The sequence below is a fragment of the Terrapene carolina genome, unplaced genomic scaffold (assembly GCF_002925995.2).
Source record: "Terrapene carolina triunguis isolate 2854851 unplaced genomic scaffold, T_m_triunguis-2.0 Scaffold62, whole genome shotgun sequence".
In the NCBI taxonomy this organism is placed as follows: domain Eukaryota; kingdom Metazoa; phylum Chordata; order Testudines; family Emydidae; genus Terrapene; species Terrapene triunguis.
In genome coordinates this window covers 33,823,149-33,838,642 of record NW_020664413.1, presented here as the reverse complement: position 1 = coordinate 33,838,642, position 15,494 = coordinate 33,823,149, and the positions used below count along the sequence as shown (strand labels likewise).

The 15,494-nt window shown below is 44.3% G+C and overlaps 1 protein-coding gene across 1 annotated transcript in view; it reads right to left on the bottom strand.

Moving 5' to 3' along the window:
- Positions 1-15,494, bottom strand: part of CSRNP3 (cysteine and serine rich nuclear protein 3) — a 68,461-nt gene that overhangs the window by 32,517 nt on the left and 20,450 nt on the right. Inside the window, exon 2 of the mRNA XM_024200195.1 lies at positions 12,910-13,080. Within this exon, the coding sequence (XP_024055963.1) occupies positions 12,910-13,057 (148 nt within the window). The 5' untranslated portion in view covers positions 13,058-13,080. The remainder of the gene's footprint in view (positions 1-12,909; positions 13,081-15,494) is intronic.

The following is a 15,494-nucleotide window of genomic DNA, read 5'->3' as shown; positions in this document are numbered from 1 at the left end:
TTCCAAGGCAGAAGGCAGGAGCAACACATGGCAGCGGCGGGAGGGACAGATGAACTGCCGGCAATTGATAAGCCTGCTGGGCGGCTGCTGCACAGGAAACTTAGGGGAGCGAGGAGCTGATGGGGGGCTGCCGGTCCACCCTGGTTCCAAGCCCCCCGAAGCTAGCTCCAACGGGCTGCTCTTTCTGCAAGCAGTGGACAAAGCAGGTGGCTGCCAAACAACGTTATAAGGGAGCATTGCGCAACTTTAAACGAGCATGTTCTCTAATTGATCAGTAACGTAACAACGAAACAATGTTAACAGAGACGACTTTAAGTGAGGAGTTACTGTAATCTGTTTTTTAATTCATTATCTGGTAACGGCAGTGGCTAGAGACTAAAGCCAGCTGAAGCTCCTTGGCACCTCAGTAGAGAATTTCACCTGTAGGGATAATGGTTCAAGATTCACTGATATGCTCTGGTTGCTTTGCACCACTCCAGTGATGAAAAGCAGCCATAAACCTAGTTCAACTGGCTGCTCTGCATCACTGGCTCTGGCCAGTTAAACTACGTTTATAGCTAGTGGAGCAGAGCAGCTGGAATATGGTGGTGAATCTGATCCAATATGTACTGTAAGTGCCACTGAGATGCATTAGCTACCCTGCATAGGTTTATACACATTGCCTGCTTGCTAATATGCTGCAGTTCCATTACTGATTCAAAAATTACCTCCTTCTAATCTACTGCAGTTCTACCTCAGAGGAGCAAGAGAATTAGTCCATGAGGTTTTCTCTAATATTCAGAACTCATGGGATTAATTAGAAAAGGAAGACAAGTTTCAAAGATGGGGTCCAGATCTCCATTTGGGGTTTCTAAGTGCTACCATAATAGAAATAGTATATAGAAGGGCCTGCTGACTGTAAAACACTGAGGTGCTCCACAATCCCCAAACTGCTGGTCTTTGAAAGACAATTTGTATCTAAAATCAAACTTTATCATACGGTGGGGAAGAGCTATACAAAGGGCACGCAGTAGGATGATCAAAGATCCAGCAGAAGAGGAAAGGAAACAGTGTAAGGTAATCAAGAAATGACAGAACAATGAGTAGCAACTGAATATTTAAAAAAAAAAAAATCAAGGAAGGAAAAAGCTTCCATGGGATCAGAGAAGAGGAAATGTGCAAGTGTGATAGAGGCAGTGCAACTGGCTGACTGTATGATGTGCCCATGCTATTTCCAGTGTACGTTCTAGCTCAAATGAGTTTCATAGAACCCTCTGAAATATTCCATTATTTCTTTGTGTAGATGGATGGGTTAAGAGAATGAGGAAAATATATTTTTAATGTATATTTTAAAGAGACTTCACTCTGTTACTATAATGCTTGGATATAGCTACCAACTAACCATCATTTAATTTTAGTGGAAGGTTTTAATGGATCAGTTGTACATGTAAAACATCTACATTAGCGGCGAGTCAAGTGAAATAAGTCAGACTGGGTTAGAGAGACTAAACACTCCAGTTTATACAGTGCTGGATTTTATTCTCCTACTTTAGCATACAAGCTTATTTGAAATGCAACAACCAAATGCACTCCAAGTGCCTGGGGTTTATAACTGCTTCCCATGGGGGAAAAGGTCTCTCTGCTGTCTGGGTTAATAACTAGATGAGACTCCCATTCAAAGCCCTTTCTGAAGCAGCAGCGGCTTCTCCTTGGTGTTAGGCAGTTATGCTGGCTCTATGTCAACTCCCCCCATTGCCTCACCCAGGTAATCTCCTAATAGACAGAAAGGCTGTATGATGTACATTAGGGATGACACTGTACTAAGCAGCAAAAGTAAACATCGAAATTAATCTCTTATATAAAACTTAACTATATACCTATATGACCATGGAAAATGTAAAAGCATTACAATGAAAATAAATTGCTTTTTTCACCACAATCTAAAGCCCATAATATAGTGTTGTCATATTTAAATAATTTATATGGCATTGTAAATTTACACCACATTTTAAAACGCACAGAAAGAGAAATGTTCCCAGCTCTGGAAAGCTTACAATCTAATTAAGACAACCAAAGGTGACTGGATGACCACCAGGGGAAATTTACTGAGTATAGGGAGGTCAAAGTAGGAATATCAAGGCCACAAGCAGCTGACTAAAATGAACATTTTTTCTACCTGCACATAACCTGTTTCATCAATTGTCTCAATTAACATATTTTCTTTCTTGAACCAAAGTGCATAAAGACTCTCCCTAGAAACTGTGGAAGTGATAAAATACAGGAAATTAATTTCTCACTGAAACACAAAGTTCTGGAAAAGAGTATCTTGGCTTTTTCTAAAACTAGGCATTTTACTGGCATATTTAAATTAATCAAATGTTTTCAAGCACAGGGTAACTATCTAAAATGTAAATCACTTTTAAATGGCAAGACAGGAAAAGGTTTGTTTATATCTATTTTTAAGTGCTAGAAAAAAAGTTAAGTTGGTTCTTTCCTAAAAATATTATCAGTTCTTTCCTCATATACCAGTTTATATTTACTAGCATACATCATCAGATAGGCTCATTTTCTACAGCAAACGTGTAGAAGACATGTCTAAGGCCAGCACGGAGCTCTGCTAGTTTCAACTTTCTAATAATGATGTTGAAGCACACTGAAACTGCTAGACCTTAATTGACTGAATATAGTGAAAATTGATCCAAATCAGAACTAAGGGTGAAAAAATTAAGTTCTGAATATCTTAGTCTTAGCAACTAACTGTTAGGTAAGTAAATGTAATTTTCCCATCAATTACACTATGTTTAAATTATGTTTGACTGATAAAGCTAAGAAACAACGAAGAAGAACTGAATGGGCTTTGAATGTGAGATGTAAGCAGCTGAGCAGGCTCAAGGTCATCCTTCCATTTGATATTTCATCTGACACAGAAGATCAATGTCCCCAGTATTACTGTTAGTAACAAATATGCTGTCTCCCCTATCAAACCATTACAAATATATTGTACCTATAGCTGTATACATATACGGTATATACTAAAACATACAGCAGAATTCTAGAAATTGAACATATGCCACTTTCTGACTATGTACCAACGTACAATAGCCACCTCCTTCTGGGGTCTCCAAACTGTGCTGATTCTAACATAACCTGGAAGGCAATGAAGCTTGTCAAATACATGCTTATTCACAATATTGTATAAAGCTGGTTTGAAGATACTGTACATATGTTTCTTGGAATTTAGACCCTTACCATATGAACTCAGGGCACTGTTTGCAAAAGTAAAATTAAAGCATGTACATTCAACTTACTTTTCATATTTCCATATTGCCAATAGATATATAGATTTCTGGCTCTGGCCAAATATTTCTGAGATCCTCTGATACTCACAATACTAAAAGCTGTAGTTTTCCCATGCCTATATTTAAAAACATTGATCTTGAAGCTAAAGAACAATATTTAGAACAGTATTTCAAAAACAATCAAGATTTAATGTTATGCACTTGTGTTAAAACTTTCTAGTTTCTATTTCTAAATCTGACAATTTAATATATTCAGAAATAAGGAACACTAGTGACAATCTGTCTTATAAACTGGTGCACTCAGAACCAAATTGCTATTTTCTATTTTGGTGACTATCTGATGTAAATATATTGTTTCAAACCCAGTCTATGATGAATCATATATACACTAAAGTAGATGCAGTGGTAACACAAATCAGCTTACGGGTACATAGTCATCAAGATATTACCAGTAACGAAAGTTACTATGTCACTTCAATATTCCCCTATGGGGTACTCAGAAATAATATCTTATGTCATAGTAACTATTGCATTTTAGCTTATCAACATTATACCCTAAATGTAATATATGCATATCAGTGAAATACTACCAATATTGCCACAAGTAAAAAGGTCTGAAAAGCTGTGCTTGAATCCTGCTTGGTTGAGAAGGGGCAAAAAGCAAGTGGGGGGGGGGGGCGGTAAATTGGTATAGCCATCCCTTTACTTCAGTGGAACTATATTGACTTATACCAGCTAAGAATCTGGTCCCCGATATGGTCAGTAATATTGTACTGCTGCTCACCAAATTCAGAAAAACAATGTCTGAAGACAATGCTCTTGCATCTCTCTTCCTTGGAGCTGGCCCGTACTTTCAATAGTCTCTCTCCTTAAGACAGGAGTCTCCAGCTCTCTTCCTTGGAGCTGGGTTGCAGTTTAGGTCAGCTATAGGGCCTTAACTAGCTTCTCCTTCAGCTGGCTCCTTTCCCCAATCAGTCCCTGGGCTCCGGGGGTTCAGCATACAAACCTTCCTTTGCTGGTTTCTGTCCTGCTATGAGGGAGGAGGCAGCATATGAAATTTAAGGAAGGGGAAACAGCATATCTCCGTTGGTCAGGAGAGAGCGGAGCCTTGTCCCACCCACTCTGCAAGGCTCTAGGTCTGGGGTCCTTAAAGAAACAGTGATGGGATTTTTTCCAAAACACCATTTATTCCAGGACTGCTTCCTTTCTACCAATATCTCCTGTTCCCTGTTTGTCATCAGTGCCGGTGCTAGCGACTGGGGGCCTTAAGCAGGAATATTTTCCTCCTTCCCCATCCACAACACATACCAACAATTAATAGTGCCCCCCTCCACAAGCTGCTTGGGGCCCTAAGTAATTTGCTTAGTCTGCTTATGCCTATTGCCAACTCTGCAGGTCAGACATTTCAAAACTTAAAATGGCCACACCACGCAGCGGGGATGGGCTGACCCTTAGGCACCACTATCCTTAAGGGGCTGACTACTCTGTCACAGTTTGTGATTCACACTTTGTTATTCTGGCACAAATCTGTGTGTGGAAACTCTTATTTTAAAAATGTCTTATATCAGTTTAGTTTACAGAAAGCTGTGCAAAGTTGTAGAATTATACAAATAAACACTTTCTATTGTAAAACAGAGCAACTGTCATAGCTTTTAAAAAACTACAGTAAGAAACAGAAGTTTTAGGATGCCTCAGTAAATTACAAAGGTATCTGGTTATTACTGTTAATTTTGACCAAGCAAATGTACCTTCTTGTGTTTAAGAGGTCAAAAGGCTGTACTATCCTTGTGCTAAAATTAAATTAATTGGAAAACAGGATAAATAAAGACATTTTGCCCACTATTTTTCCTGCCCTTTGTGAGACAATTGGTAGGAAAAAGGTAATGTAACCAGGGCCGGCTCTAGGCACCAGCAAAACAAGCTGGTGCTTGGGGCGGCACATTTTTAGGGGCGGCATGGCCGGCGCCAGAATGCCGCCCCTAAAAATGTGCCGCGGCCGCCCTAGCTCACCTCCGTGCTGCTGCCTGGGAGGGAGGGGGAGATCCCGAGTGCCCGCGGCGCGCGAAACAGCTGTTTCGCGCGCCGCTGCTCCCCCCCCCCCTCCCAGGCTTGAGAGCCTGTGGGGGAGGAGGCAGGGCTGGGGATTTGGGGAAGGGACGGAGTTGAGGCGGGGCCGGGGGTGGGGTAATTAAAAAACGGGGGGGGGGGGGGGCGGCCAAAATTGTTTTTGCTTAGGGCGGCAAAAATCCTAGAGCCGGCCCTGAATGTAACTAACCAGTTCTGACCCCTGTAGTGGTAATCAGATTTATTAGTAGGTTGAAATCACCCACAGGACAGTTCACTCCATCACTCAACCACCTTTTTATTGAAATATAACCAAATATATATATTGTTATAATAAGGTATACTACTTCCTTTCAGTGAACTGCTGGACAATTGAAGTATATTGTTGATGTAAGAGCTCCAAGGAAAAAATGGTTACCTACCTTTTCGTAACTGTTGTTCTTCGAGATGTGTTGTTCACGTCCATTCCACATTAGGGGTGCGCGCGCCACGTGCATGAGCGTCAAAAACTTTTCCCTTAGCGGTACCCGGCGGGCCGGCGGGGCCCCCGCCTAAGCAGCGCCACTGTGCCGTGCATATATACCCCCGCTGGCCCATCCCCCTCCAGTTTCTTCTTGCGGGCGATTCCGACAGAGGGGTAGGAGGGCAGGTGGTGGAATGGACATGAACAACACATCTCGAAGAACAACAGTTACGAAAAGGTAGGTACCCGTTTTTTCTTCTTCGAGTGCTTGTTCTCATCCATTCCACATTAGGCGAATCACAAGCTTACCTTCAGAGGAGGGTAGGAGTCATGGAACAATTGATCGGAGGACCGACCCGCCAACTGCCGTGTCCTCCCAGGCCTGCTGGTTGACCACGTAGTGGGTTGTAAAGGTATGCACCGACGACCAGTTGGCTACTCTGCAGCTCTCCTGGATTGGGACCTGTGCCAGGAAAGCTGCTGAAGCTGCTTGCGCCCTCGTTGAGTGGGACGTGACCGTTGGGGCCGCAACACTTGCGAGGTCATAACACACCCGAATGCAGTCTGTAATCCAGGAGGAGATTCACTGCGCAGACACCGGGAGGCCTCTCATCCTTTCCGCCACGGCCACGAACAGCTGCGTGGATTTACGAAAGGGCTTGGTGCGCTCCAAGTAGAATGCCAATGCTTGACGGTCATCCAGGGTGTGCAGGCTGTGGTGACTTGGCTCCGCATGGGGTTTGGGAAAAAACACCGGCAGACAAATGTCCTGGCCTAGATGGAATTGTGAGACCACCTTTGGGCGGAACTTGGGGTGTGGGCGGAGCTGCACCTTGTCTTTACGAAATACCGTATATGGTGGCTCCGAGGTGAGTGCCCTCAGCTCAGATACCCTTCGGCCCGAGGTGATGGCCACCAGGAATGCCACCTTCCAGGAAAGGTGGAGGAGGGAGGAGGGAGGAGGGAGCAGGTAGCAAGGGGCTCGAACGGGGGCCCCATGAGTTTAGAAAGGCCTAAGTTGAGATTCCATGGAGGGACTGGGGGGCGTGAGTAAGGGAGCACCCTCTCCAGCCACTTAAGGAACCACCCCACCATTGGGTGGGAAAACACCGAGCCCCCTGAAAACCCCGGGTGGAAGGCGGAGATGGCCGCCAGATGCACCCTGATTGAGGACGGGGCCAGCCACTGCTGCTTGAGGTGCAGTAGGTACTCTAGAATGGTAGGCACCGGAGTGGCTGAACCTGTTGAGGCCCACACCAGCAGGAGAACCTCTTCCACTTGGCCAGGTAAGTCGCCCTGGTAGAGGGCTTCCTACTACCAAGTAGAACCTGCTGCACAGGGAGAGAGCACTGGCTCTCCAAAGCATTCAGCCACAGAGCTTCCACGCCATTAGATGCAGTGATTGCAGGTCGGGGTGGAGGAGCTGCCCTCTGTCCTGCGTGATGAGGTCCCGGTGTAGGGGCAGGGTTACCGGGGCTTCCACGGACAGCTCCAGGAGCATGGTGAACCAGTGCTGGCGGGGCCAGGCCAGGGCGATGAGGATGACCGCCGCCCCGTCCCTGCGCACCTTGAGCAGGACCTTGTGCACCAGAGGAAGCGGGGGGAAGGCGTATTTCAATTCCCCTCCCCACGGGATCGCAAACGCGTCTGCTACTGAGCCCGGGCTGCGGCCCTGGAATGAGCAGAACTGCAGGCACTGGGCGTTGCCCCTGGTGGCAAACAGGTCTACCTGGGGAAACCCTCACTTACGGAAGAGCGAATACATGACGTCCGCTCTGAGCGTCCACTTGTGCATGCGGTACGACCTGCTGAGGTGGTCCGCCAGTTCGTTCCACACCCCCAGGAGATGTGACGACTCGAGATGAATGGCGTGGGCTATGCAAAAGTCCCAGAGGAGGAGAGCCTCATGGCAGAGCAGTGTGGAACGGGCTCCGCCCTGCTTGTTTATGTAAAACATGGCGGTCGTGTTGTCCGTCAGAACTGTCATGCTGTGACCATTCAAAGTGGCGTGAAAGGTCTGGCAGGCTAAATGAACCGCCCTGAGCTCCTTCACATTGATATGGAGCGACTGCTCCGCTCCCGACCACAAGCCCTGAGTCTTGAGGTCCCCTAGGTGAGCACCCCATCCGGGGTCTGACGCATCCATCCCAAGCGTCAGGTATGGCTGTTGTGCAGCAAAGGGGATGCCTTCGCAAACCACGGTCTGGGACAGCCACCACAGCAGGGAGTCTAATACGTCCCCCGGGGCAGTCACTACCAAGTCCAGGGGGTCCCTGCCTGGGAGATATACACGGGCGAGCCAAGCCTGCAGCGTTCTGAGTTTCAGTCTGGCATGCTTGACCACATGCGTGTATGCTGCCATGTGGCCCAGCAGCCTCAGGCAGCATCTGGCCGTTGTAGTGGGAAACTGGCACAGGGAGTTCACTGCTTGCTGGATGGCCAGGAATCGTGATACTGGGAGGCTCGCCTTTGCCTGTACCGCATCTAGGACCGCCCCTATGAATTCCGCTCTCTGCGTTGGAATGAGGGTGGACTTGGGGATGTTGACCAGGAGCCCCAGTGTGCGGATTAGTATCAGGACCACTTGCACGTGGGACCGAACCTCCTCTTCGGACTGGCCCGCCAGGACCCAGTCGTCGAGGTACGGGTAAACTTGGACCCTCTGCCTCCGTAGGAAGGCCGCCACTACCGCCATGCATTTTGTGATCACCCAGCTAGGCCAAATGGGAGAACCGTGAACTGGTAATGTTCTTGGTTCACAGCAAAGCGCAGGAATTGGCGATGTGCCAGGTGGATGGCGATATGAAAGTACGCGTCCTTCATGTCGAGGGCAGCGTACCAGTCCCCCAGATCCACGGAAGGGATGATGGTGCCCAGAGAGACCATGCAGAACCAGGCCTTGACCAGGAACTTGTTGAGCCCTCGCAGGTCCAGAATGGGTCAAAGGCCTCCTTTGGCCTTAGAATGAGGAAGTAGCGGGAATAGAACCCTTTCCCTCTTAGGTCCTTCAGTACCAACTTTACCGCCCCCGCCTCTAGGAGCGTGCGAACCAACTCTTCCATGAGGTGCTTGTGAGAAGGGTCCCTGAAGAGGGACGGGGAAGGGGGGGGGGTGGGTAGGCAGGGAGGAGAACTGCAGCATGTAACCGCCTCGCACCGTGCGTAACACCCAACGGTCCGACGTAATGCTGGACCACACACGGGAGAAGTGGGACAGGCGATTCAGGAAACAAGAGGATGGATCCGGTGATTGGTCTGGTACGCTGTCCTCGAGCGCACCTTCAAAAGCCGGGTTTAGGGCCGGGCTGAGAGACTTATGCTGGCCTTGGCTCTGGCCCGGCCTATTGGAGCTATTGTTGTTATTATTACGCCGCCTCCTGTTATCCCCATTTCGCCTGCGGTAGGGCTCCTGCTTAGGACGAGGTTGGTAGTGACACTGAGGAGGAGGCTGCGGCTTGAAGGGCTTTCTTTGGGTTGCCGGGGTGTGCATACCCAGCGACTTGAGTGTGGCCCTCAAGTCCTTGAGGCTATGCAGCTATGCATCCGTCTGGTCCGAAAAGAGCCCAGACCCTTCGAAAAGAGCCCATCCCGACGGGTACCGCTAAGGGAAAAGTTTCCAACGCTCGTGCACGCGGCACGCACACACCTAATGTGGAATGGACGTGAACAAGCACTTGAGGAAGAACCTAAAATATAACAAAGGTGTCCATATTTCTAATGAGCAGAGTGGCTGGAAGTGAAAATATGTGACCAGACTTAATAGGATACCTTTCCTAAGTCTAATTTAGCCAGCTGAACACACGTTCACATGAGATGAGTGCTGGACATCAGCAGAAGTAAAAAGCATGAAGGAAAGGAGAAAATAGGCAGTTTCACCACAAAAACACTTGCACATCTTTATCACCTGCCAGCATGAATGAGAATCTGCCAACATGAGTACTGCCATCAAAAAACAGCATCAGAACATCTGAATTATAATTCAGGGCTGAAATAGCTATCGCAAAGTCAAAACCCACATAATTTTCTCTCTTAAAAATGTGTTTAAATTGTATGTCTGCACGTGCGTGCACACGCGTGTGCACACACACCTCCCCTCCCCCATTTTTCTTCACATTAGTTACACAAAATGCTTTTCACCAGTTTGGTGAATGGTTATATTTAACCAAGTCATAGTAATCCATTTCACTCAATATACATAATCATAAATAGGACATAATGACACACGACTGGGATTTTTTTTCATTTTATATATGTAATTTTTTCCATATGATAACATGAACATATAACCTATATTTTCCTTAAAACAGATATGTTTCTATAGAAAGGTGTTTCACATCACATGATCAACACACAATGGAGTTGTTTTCTTGAAAAAGCTAGGATACAATATATACAATGTAGTTTATTTCTGCATATGAGGCAAACTGATAAATTATGGATAGCCTTTAGCGGGATAAAGTAATATGTGTACACTAAAAAAATCTCAGTGACTTGTAAGGTAGCTTTTCCCACTAATGAATTAGCATAAAGATTTGATGAGATCTAGGAATGCCGCCTCTAAATCATACAGTAATTTCATTCCTATACTCTGCAATGGTTATGGGGTATATTGTACAAGAGGAAGAACTGAACACACTGAACGCAAGGTTCAATGTAATGGTTTAGGATCTGTGTACATTTAGAATTTCATGCACTTTTCATGTATAAACTAAAGGGGAATAATGTACAAAACCTGAATAAATCAGGAGTTGCAACTGTTATCATGCAGGTAGCTCCAGCTCAGTTAAATGAACCAATTAAAAATTAAGCAATTGAATTCTTCAGTGGGACTATTTGTGCAAAGGAGAGTTGCAGAACCTGGCCCTAGATTGTTTAAAATATTCAACTCGGTATTTAAAAAAACCCTCAATGCAACCAACACCCCACTGCCAAAAACAAATCCATTCTCATCAGATATTCTAAACACAAACTGCCCATTTTTGCTAACCTTGAAGCAAATACTTATCTCCACAAAATATTTGTTCACTGCATAAAAGCAAGTTCCTGTTTGGAGCAGGCACTGTTATGACCAGTGGCTGCCAGGATCACTGTCTGATCTGCAACATATTTCAGTAAGTCCTTTATAGTGTGACCATTCTGATTTAAAAAGAAAGTATTATTATATATAGTACACCAGAGCAGATGATACTAAGCACTATATTTCAGGATACTGGCTGCATAGAATGTGGCCCTTAAAAACTTGCCCATTTTATTCAAAACAAATAGATAGGTTTACCTGCAGTATCTTGCAAAATTATCCTTTTGTACTTCTCTATACCAACTGTAAGATAACCTCAGAATGTTCAGTATTTCGGTGTATCTGACTACTAATATGTAGCTATCTAAGCCAAATGGCATGTTTTAAAGGGCTTGCAGTGTATAATGTTTGCCTGCAGTAGCAGGGTACTGGACTCAATGACCCAAAAAGTCCCTTCCTATGTCTTATGTTCATATATTAGTCAAAATATATCAGACCAATAAAAAATTTGTACAGATATTAAAGTGAATTAAAAATATGAATACAAAATGCCTGAGCCTGCTGGGTCACTGTGAACCGGAGACCATCACAGTGACCTTGGGCAAGTCACTGCCTCTATGCCTAAGCTTTCCCATCTGTAAAATAGGAATAATGAAACTGGCCTCCTTTGTAAAGTGCTTTCAGATCTACTGAAAAGTGCTGTATACGTGCTAGGAATTATTATTAAGCCATGTAATATGCAAAAAAAACAAGGAGTCCTTGTGGCACGTTAGAGACTAACAAATTTATTTAGGTATAAGCTTTCGTGGGCTAGAACCCACTTCATCAGATGTATGAAGTAGAAGATACAGTAGCAGGTATAAATACATGAAAGGATGTGGGGTGCTTTACCAAGTGTTAAATCAGTCTAATGAGATAATTCAATTAACAGTAGGATACCAAGGGAGGAAAAATAACTTTCGAAGTGGTAAGAGAGTTGCCCATTACAGACAATTGACAAGAAGGTCTGAGGAACAGTAGGGAGAAATTAGTATTGGGAAAATTAAGTTTAGGTTTTGTAATGACCCAACCACTCCCAGTCTTTATTCAGGCCTAATCTGATGGTATCTAGTTTGCAAATTAATTCCAGCTCTGCAGCTTCACGCTGGAGTCTGTTTTTGAAGTTTTTGTTGTTGAAGAATTGCCACTTTGAGGTCTGTTATTGAGTGACCAGAGAGACTGAAGTGTTCTCCTACTGGTTTTTGAATGTTATGATTCCTGATGTCAGATCTGTGTCCATTTATTCTTTTGCGCAGAGACTGTCCGGTTTGGCCAATGTATACGGCAGAGGGGCATTGCTGACACATGATGGCATATATCACATTGGTAGATGTGCAGGTGAACGAGCCCCGGATGGTGTGGCTGATGTGGTTAGGTCCTATGATGGTGTCCCTTGAATAGATATGTGGACAGAGTTGGCACCGGGGTTTGTAGCAGAGTTTAGTTCCTGGGTTGGTGTTTTTGTTGTGTGGTGTGTAGTTGCTGGTGAGTATTTGCTTCAGGTTGGGGGGCTGTCTGTAAGCAAGGTCTGGCCTGTCTCCGAAGGTCTGTGAGAGTGAGGGATTGTCCTTCAGGATAGGTTGTAGATCCTTGATACCATCAGATTAGGCCTGAATAAAGACTGGGAGTGTTTGGGTCATTACAAAACCTAAACTTAATTTCCCCAATACTAATTTCTCTTTACTGTTATTCATACCTTCTTGTCAACTGTTTGTAATGGGCCACTCTCTTACCACTTCAAAAGTTATTTCTCCTCCCTTGGTATTCTGCTGTTAATTGATTTATCTCATTAGACTGACTTAACACCCCACATCCTTTCATGTATTTATACCTGCTATTGTATCTTCTACTTCATACATCTGATGAAGTGGGTTCTAGCTCACGAACGCTTATGCCCAAATAAATTTGTTAGTCTCTAAGGTGCCACAAGGACTCCTCCGTTTTTTTGCTAATACAGACTAACACGGCTATCACTGAAACCTGTCACCACGTAATATGGTTTCTCTTGTAGAGCAAATAATGTGTCTTATATACAACTTTAGTACTTACGGGTAAAATGATTAGAAGTGGATGGATTGACACTATCACCACTGTCCGCACTTTCACTGCTAGAAATGTCATCATCAGATTCCCGCACAGAGGAGCAGGGTGAGGAGCCATCAACTTCTTCAAATTTCCTCTTTAAAATTCCACTCATAGCTGCAACGCTGTCACATGTACCTGTAACAGGAACAAGAGCAATGAAGCATTGAAAAATTTGACCACTGACCATACAATCAAGGTCTACAATGTAATTTTATGGGGATTTTTATACACAAGATAGACTATCACTTTTGTTCCTGAATGACTGTTTATTGGGATGTATTGTATACGTTATAGGAAAGTAAAAAGAAAGAAACACAAAACCAAACCCAGTAGTAATTTGCTATTCATCAAGAAGAGGTACAACAGATTGCTCTTCATGATGAGAGGTATCTTTTGTTACAACATTTACCCCCTTTATGGAAAGCACTAAAATCTAATTTGAAAACAGGCTGTTCTCAGGCCAACAGAGATACACGGAAATGCGAAAGCATCTCATTAAGGGCCTGATCCTCAGGTGTTGAGCACCCTAAATGTCCACTGATTTTAGTACCTTTTAGGATTGGGCCTTGAGTTTCTCTTCAGAATTCCTCAGGCTGACTGAATGAGTGGCCTTGACAGGCTCTGGAGGGAGATGCCGCTAGCCTCTCTCAACAGAGAGAAGTTCACTGCAGCACAGGGCAAAGGGATTCAAAAGGGAGGAAATAGTATTTAGCACTCATGTTCTCAAAGTGGTCTACATAAATTAACTAATTAATCAATTCTCACATTGCTCCTGTGTGATACAGTTGAGAAATGACAATTATTGCCATTTTACAGGGCGGTTCAATGCCTTTCCAAAGGCTATTTAACAAATCAGTAGCTAAGTCAGATTTAGGATTCAGGAATTCCTTGCTCCCAGTCACTTACACTAATCACTAAAGAATACGGTGTTATTTTTCATAGGACATACCTCACCTTTCCACATGGTAAGAAATGGTGGGAAGCCTAATACGTTCCAGTCTCATGAGATAAGATTTTGTACAGAAAACCAGGAAGTTAACTAGTCACATAATAATTTTAACAGGTATTATAAAATGAATCATTTTAAGGGAAAGTCTGCCCTGGCTCCCATGTTGTACAGTTGGAGGTGGGAGAGGCAAGGATACCCAGAGTTTGCTCAGAGGACATGTGCCCTTTGCATACCAACAGGACTGGACTTTGCCATATAAACAAATAATCCTTTTTGAATAGAGTTTTCACATAAACTATGAGGACAAGCAGTTTTTAGGTTTATTCAAAAAATTAAGGGAAAAAAAACACATTCCTCCAGTTTAAAAGAAGGTAGTGGGGGCAAGACATCAGTACAGCACGTCAGCTTTGTAACCACTAAGGCTTTGATCCTATAGTGTGCTGCACTTGAGTAGACCCCCTACACCTGTACAGAACCCACTGACTTCAATGGCACTCCACACATCTGCAGTACATTGCAGGAACAGGGCCCGTGAATCCAATTTCAATGAACCAAAGTGACAAAATAGAGAGTTAGACCTGCTTCTCTGCTCTGCCTTGCTTCAAAGCATTGCACAAAGCCAACACCTAGGAATGAGTTATAGATAAATTTTAGCACAGCAGCTCTACATAACCTTGCCTTTATAAGTGTAAAGTAGAAACTATAGACATGGACATTATTTTATGATGAGTTTTTTTTGTTTTCTGCTTTATTTAACGGTAAGAATTAGGATTTGCTATAATGGATTGTTTGCCTATTAAGGCTTGGTCTACACTATAGTCAGGTCGATGTAAGCTGCCTTACATCTACCTAATAATGCATGTGTCTTCACTACCAGGCCCCTTCCACCAATGTAACTCGCCTGCTACGTTGACTTAATTATTCCACCTCCACAAGAGGCAGAGTGCTTAATTCGATGTTGTCAGGTCAACACAGAGGCAGTGTACACACTGTATTGCTTACATCAACTTAACTGGCCTCCAGGAGGTTTCTCACAAAGCTCCACTATGACCATGCTGGTAAATGTTTTCAACTCCACTGCACAGCAGCCAGGTACAGTAACTCCTCACTTAACATTGTAGTTATGTTCCTGAAAAATGCGACTTTAAGCGAAACGATGTTAAACAAATCCAATTTCCCCATAAGAATTAATGTAAATAAGGGTGTTAGCTTCCAGGGAAATTTTTTTCACCAGACAAAAGACCATATTATACACACACACACACACACACACACACACACACACACACACACACAGTATAAGTTTTAAACAAACAATTTAATACTGGCACACAGCGATGATGATTGTGAAGCTTGGTTGAGGTGGAGGAGTAAGAGGGTGGGATATTTCGCTTACTGCTAAATGATGAACTAGCAATTGGCTGAGCCCTCAAGGGTTAATTCTCTCACTCTACAAGTCAGCAGGAATGGAGGGAGGGAGTATGTGTGAGAGGGAGATGTGCATTTTCCTTTTTAAGTACACTGCCTTGTTAATTAGATCAGCTTGCTGAGACCAGCTTCTGCAAGCGCCCTCCGTCCTGAGCCCTGGTGTGTCCCCCCC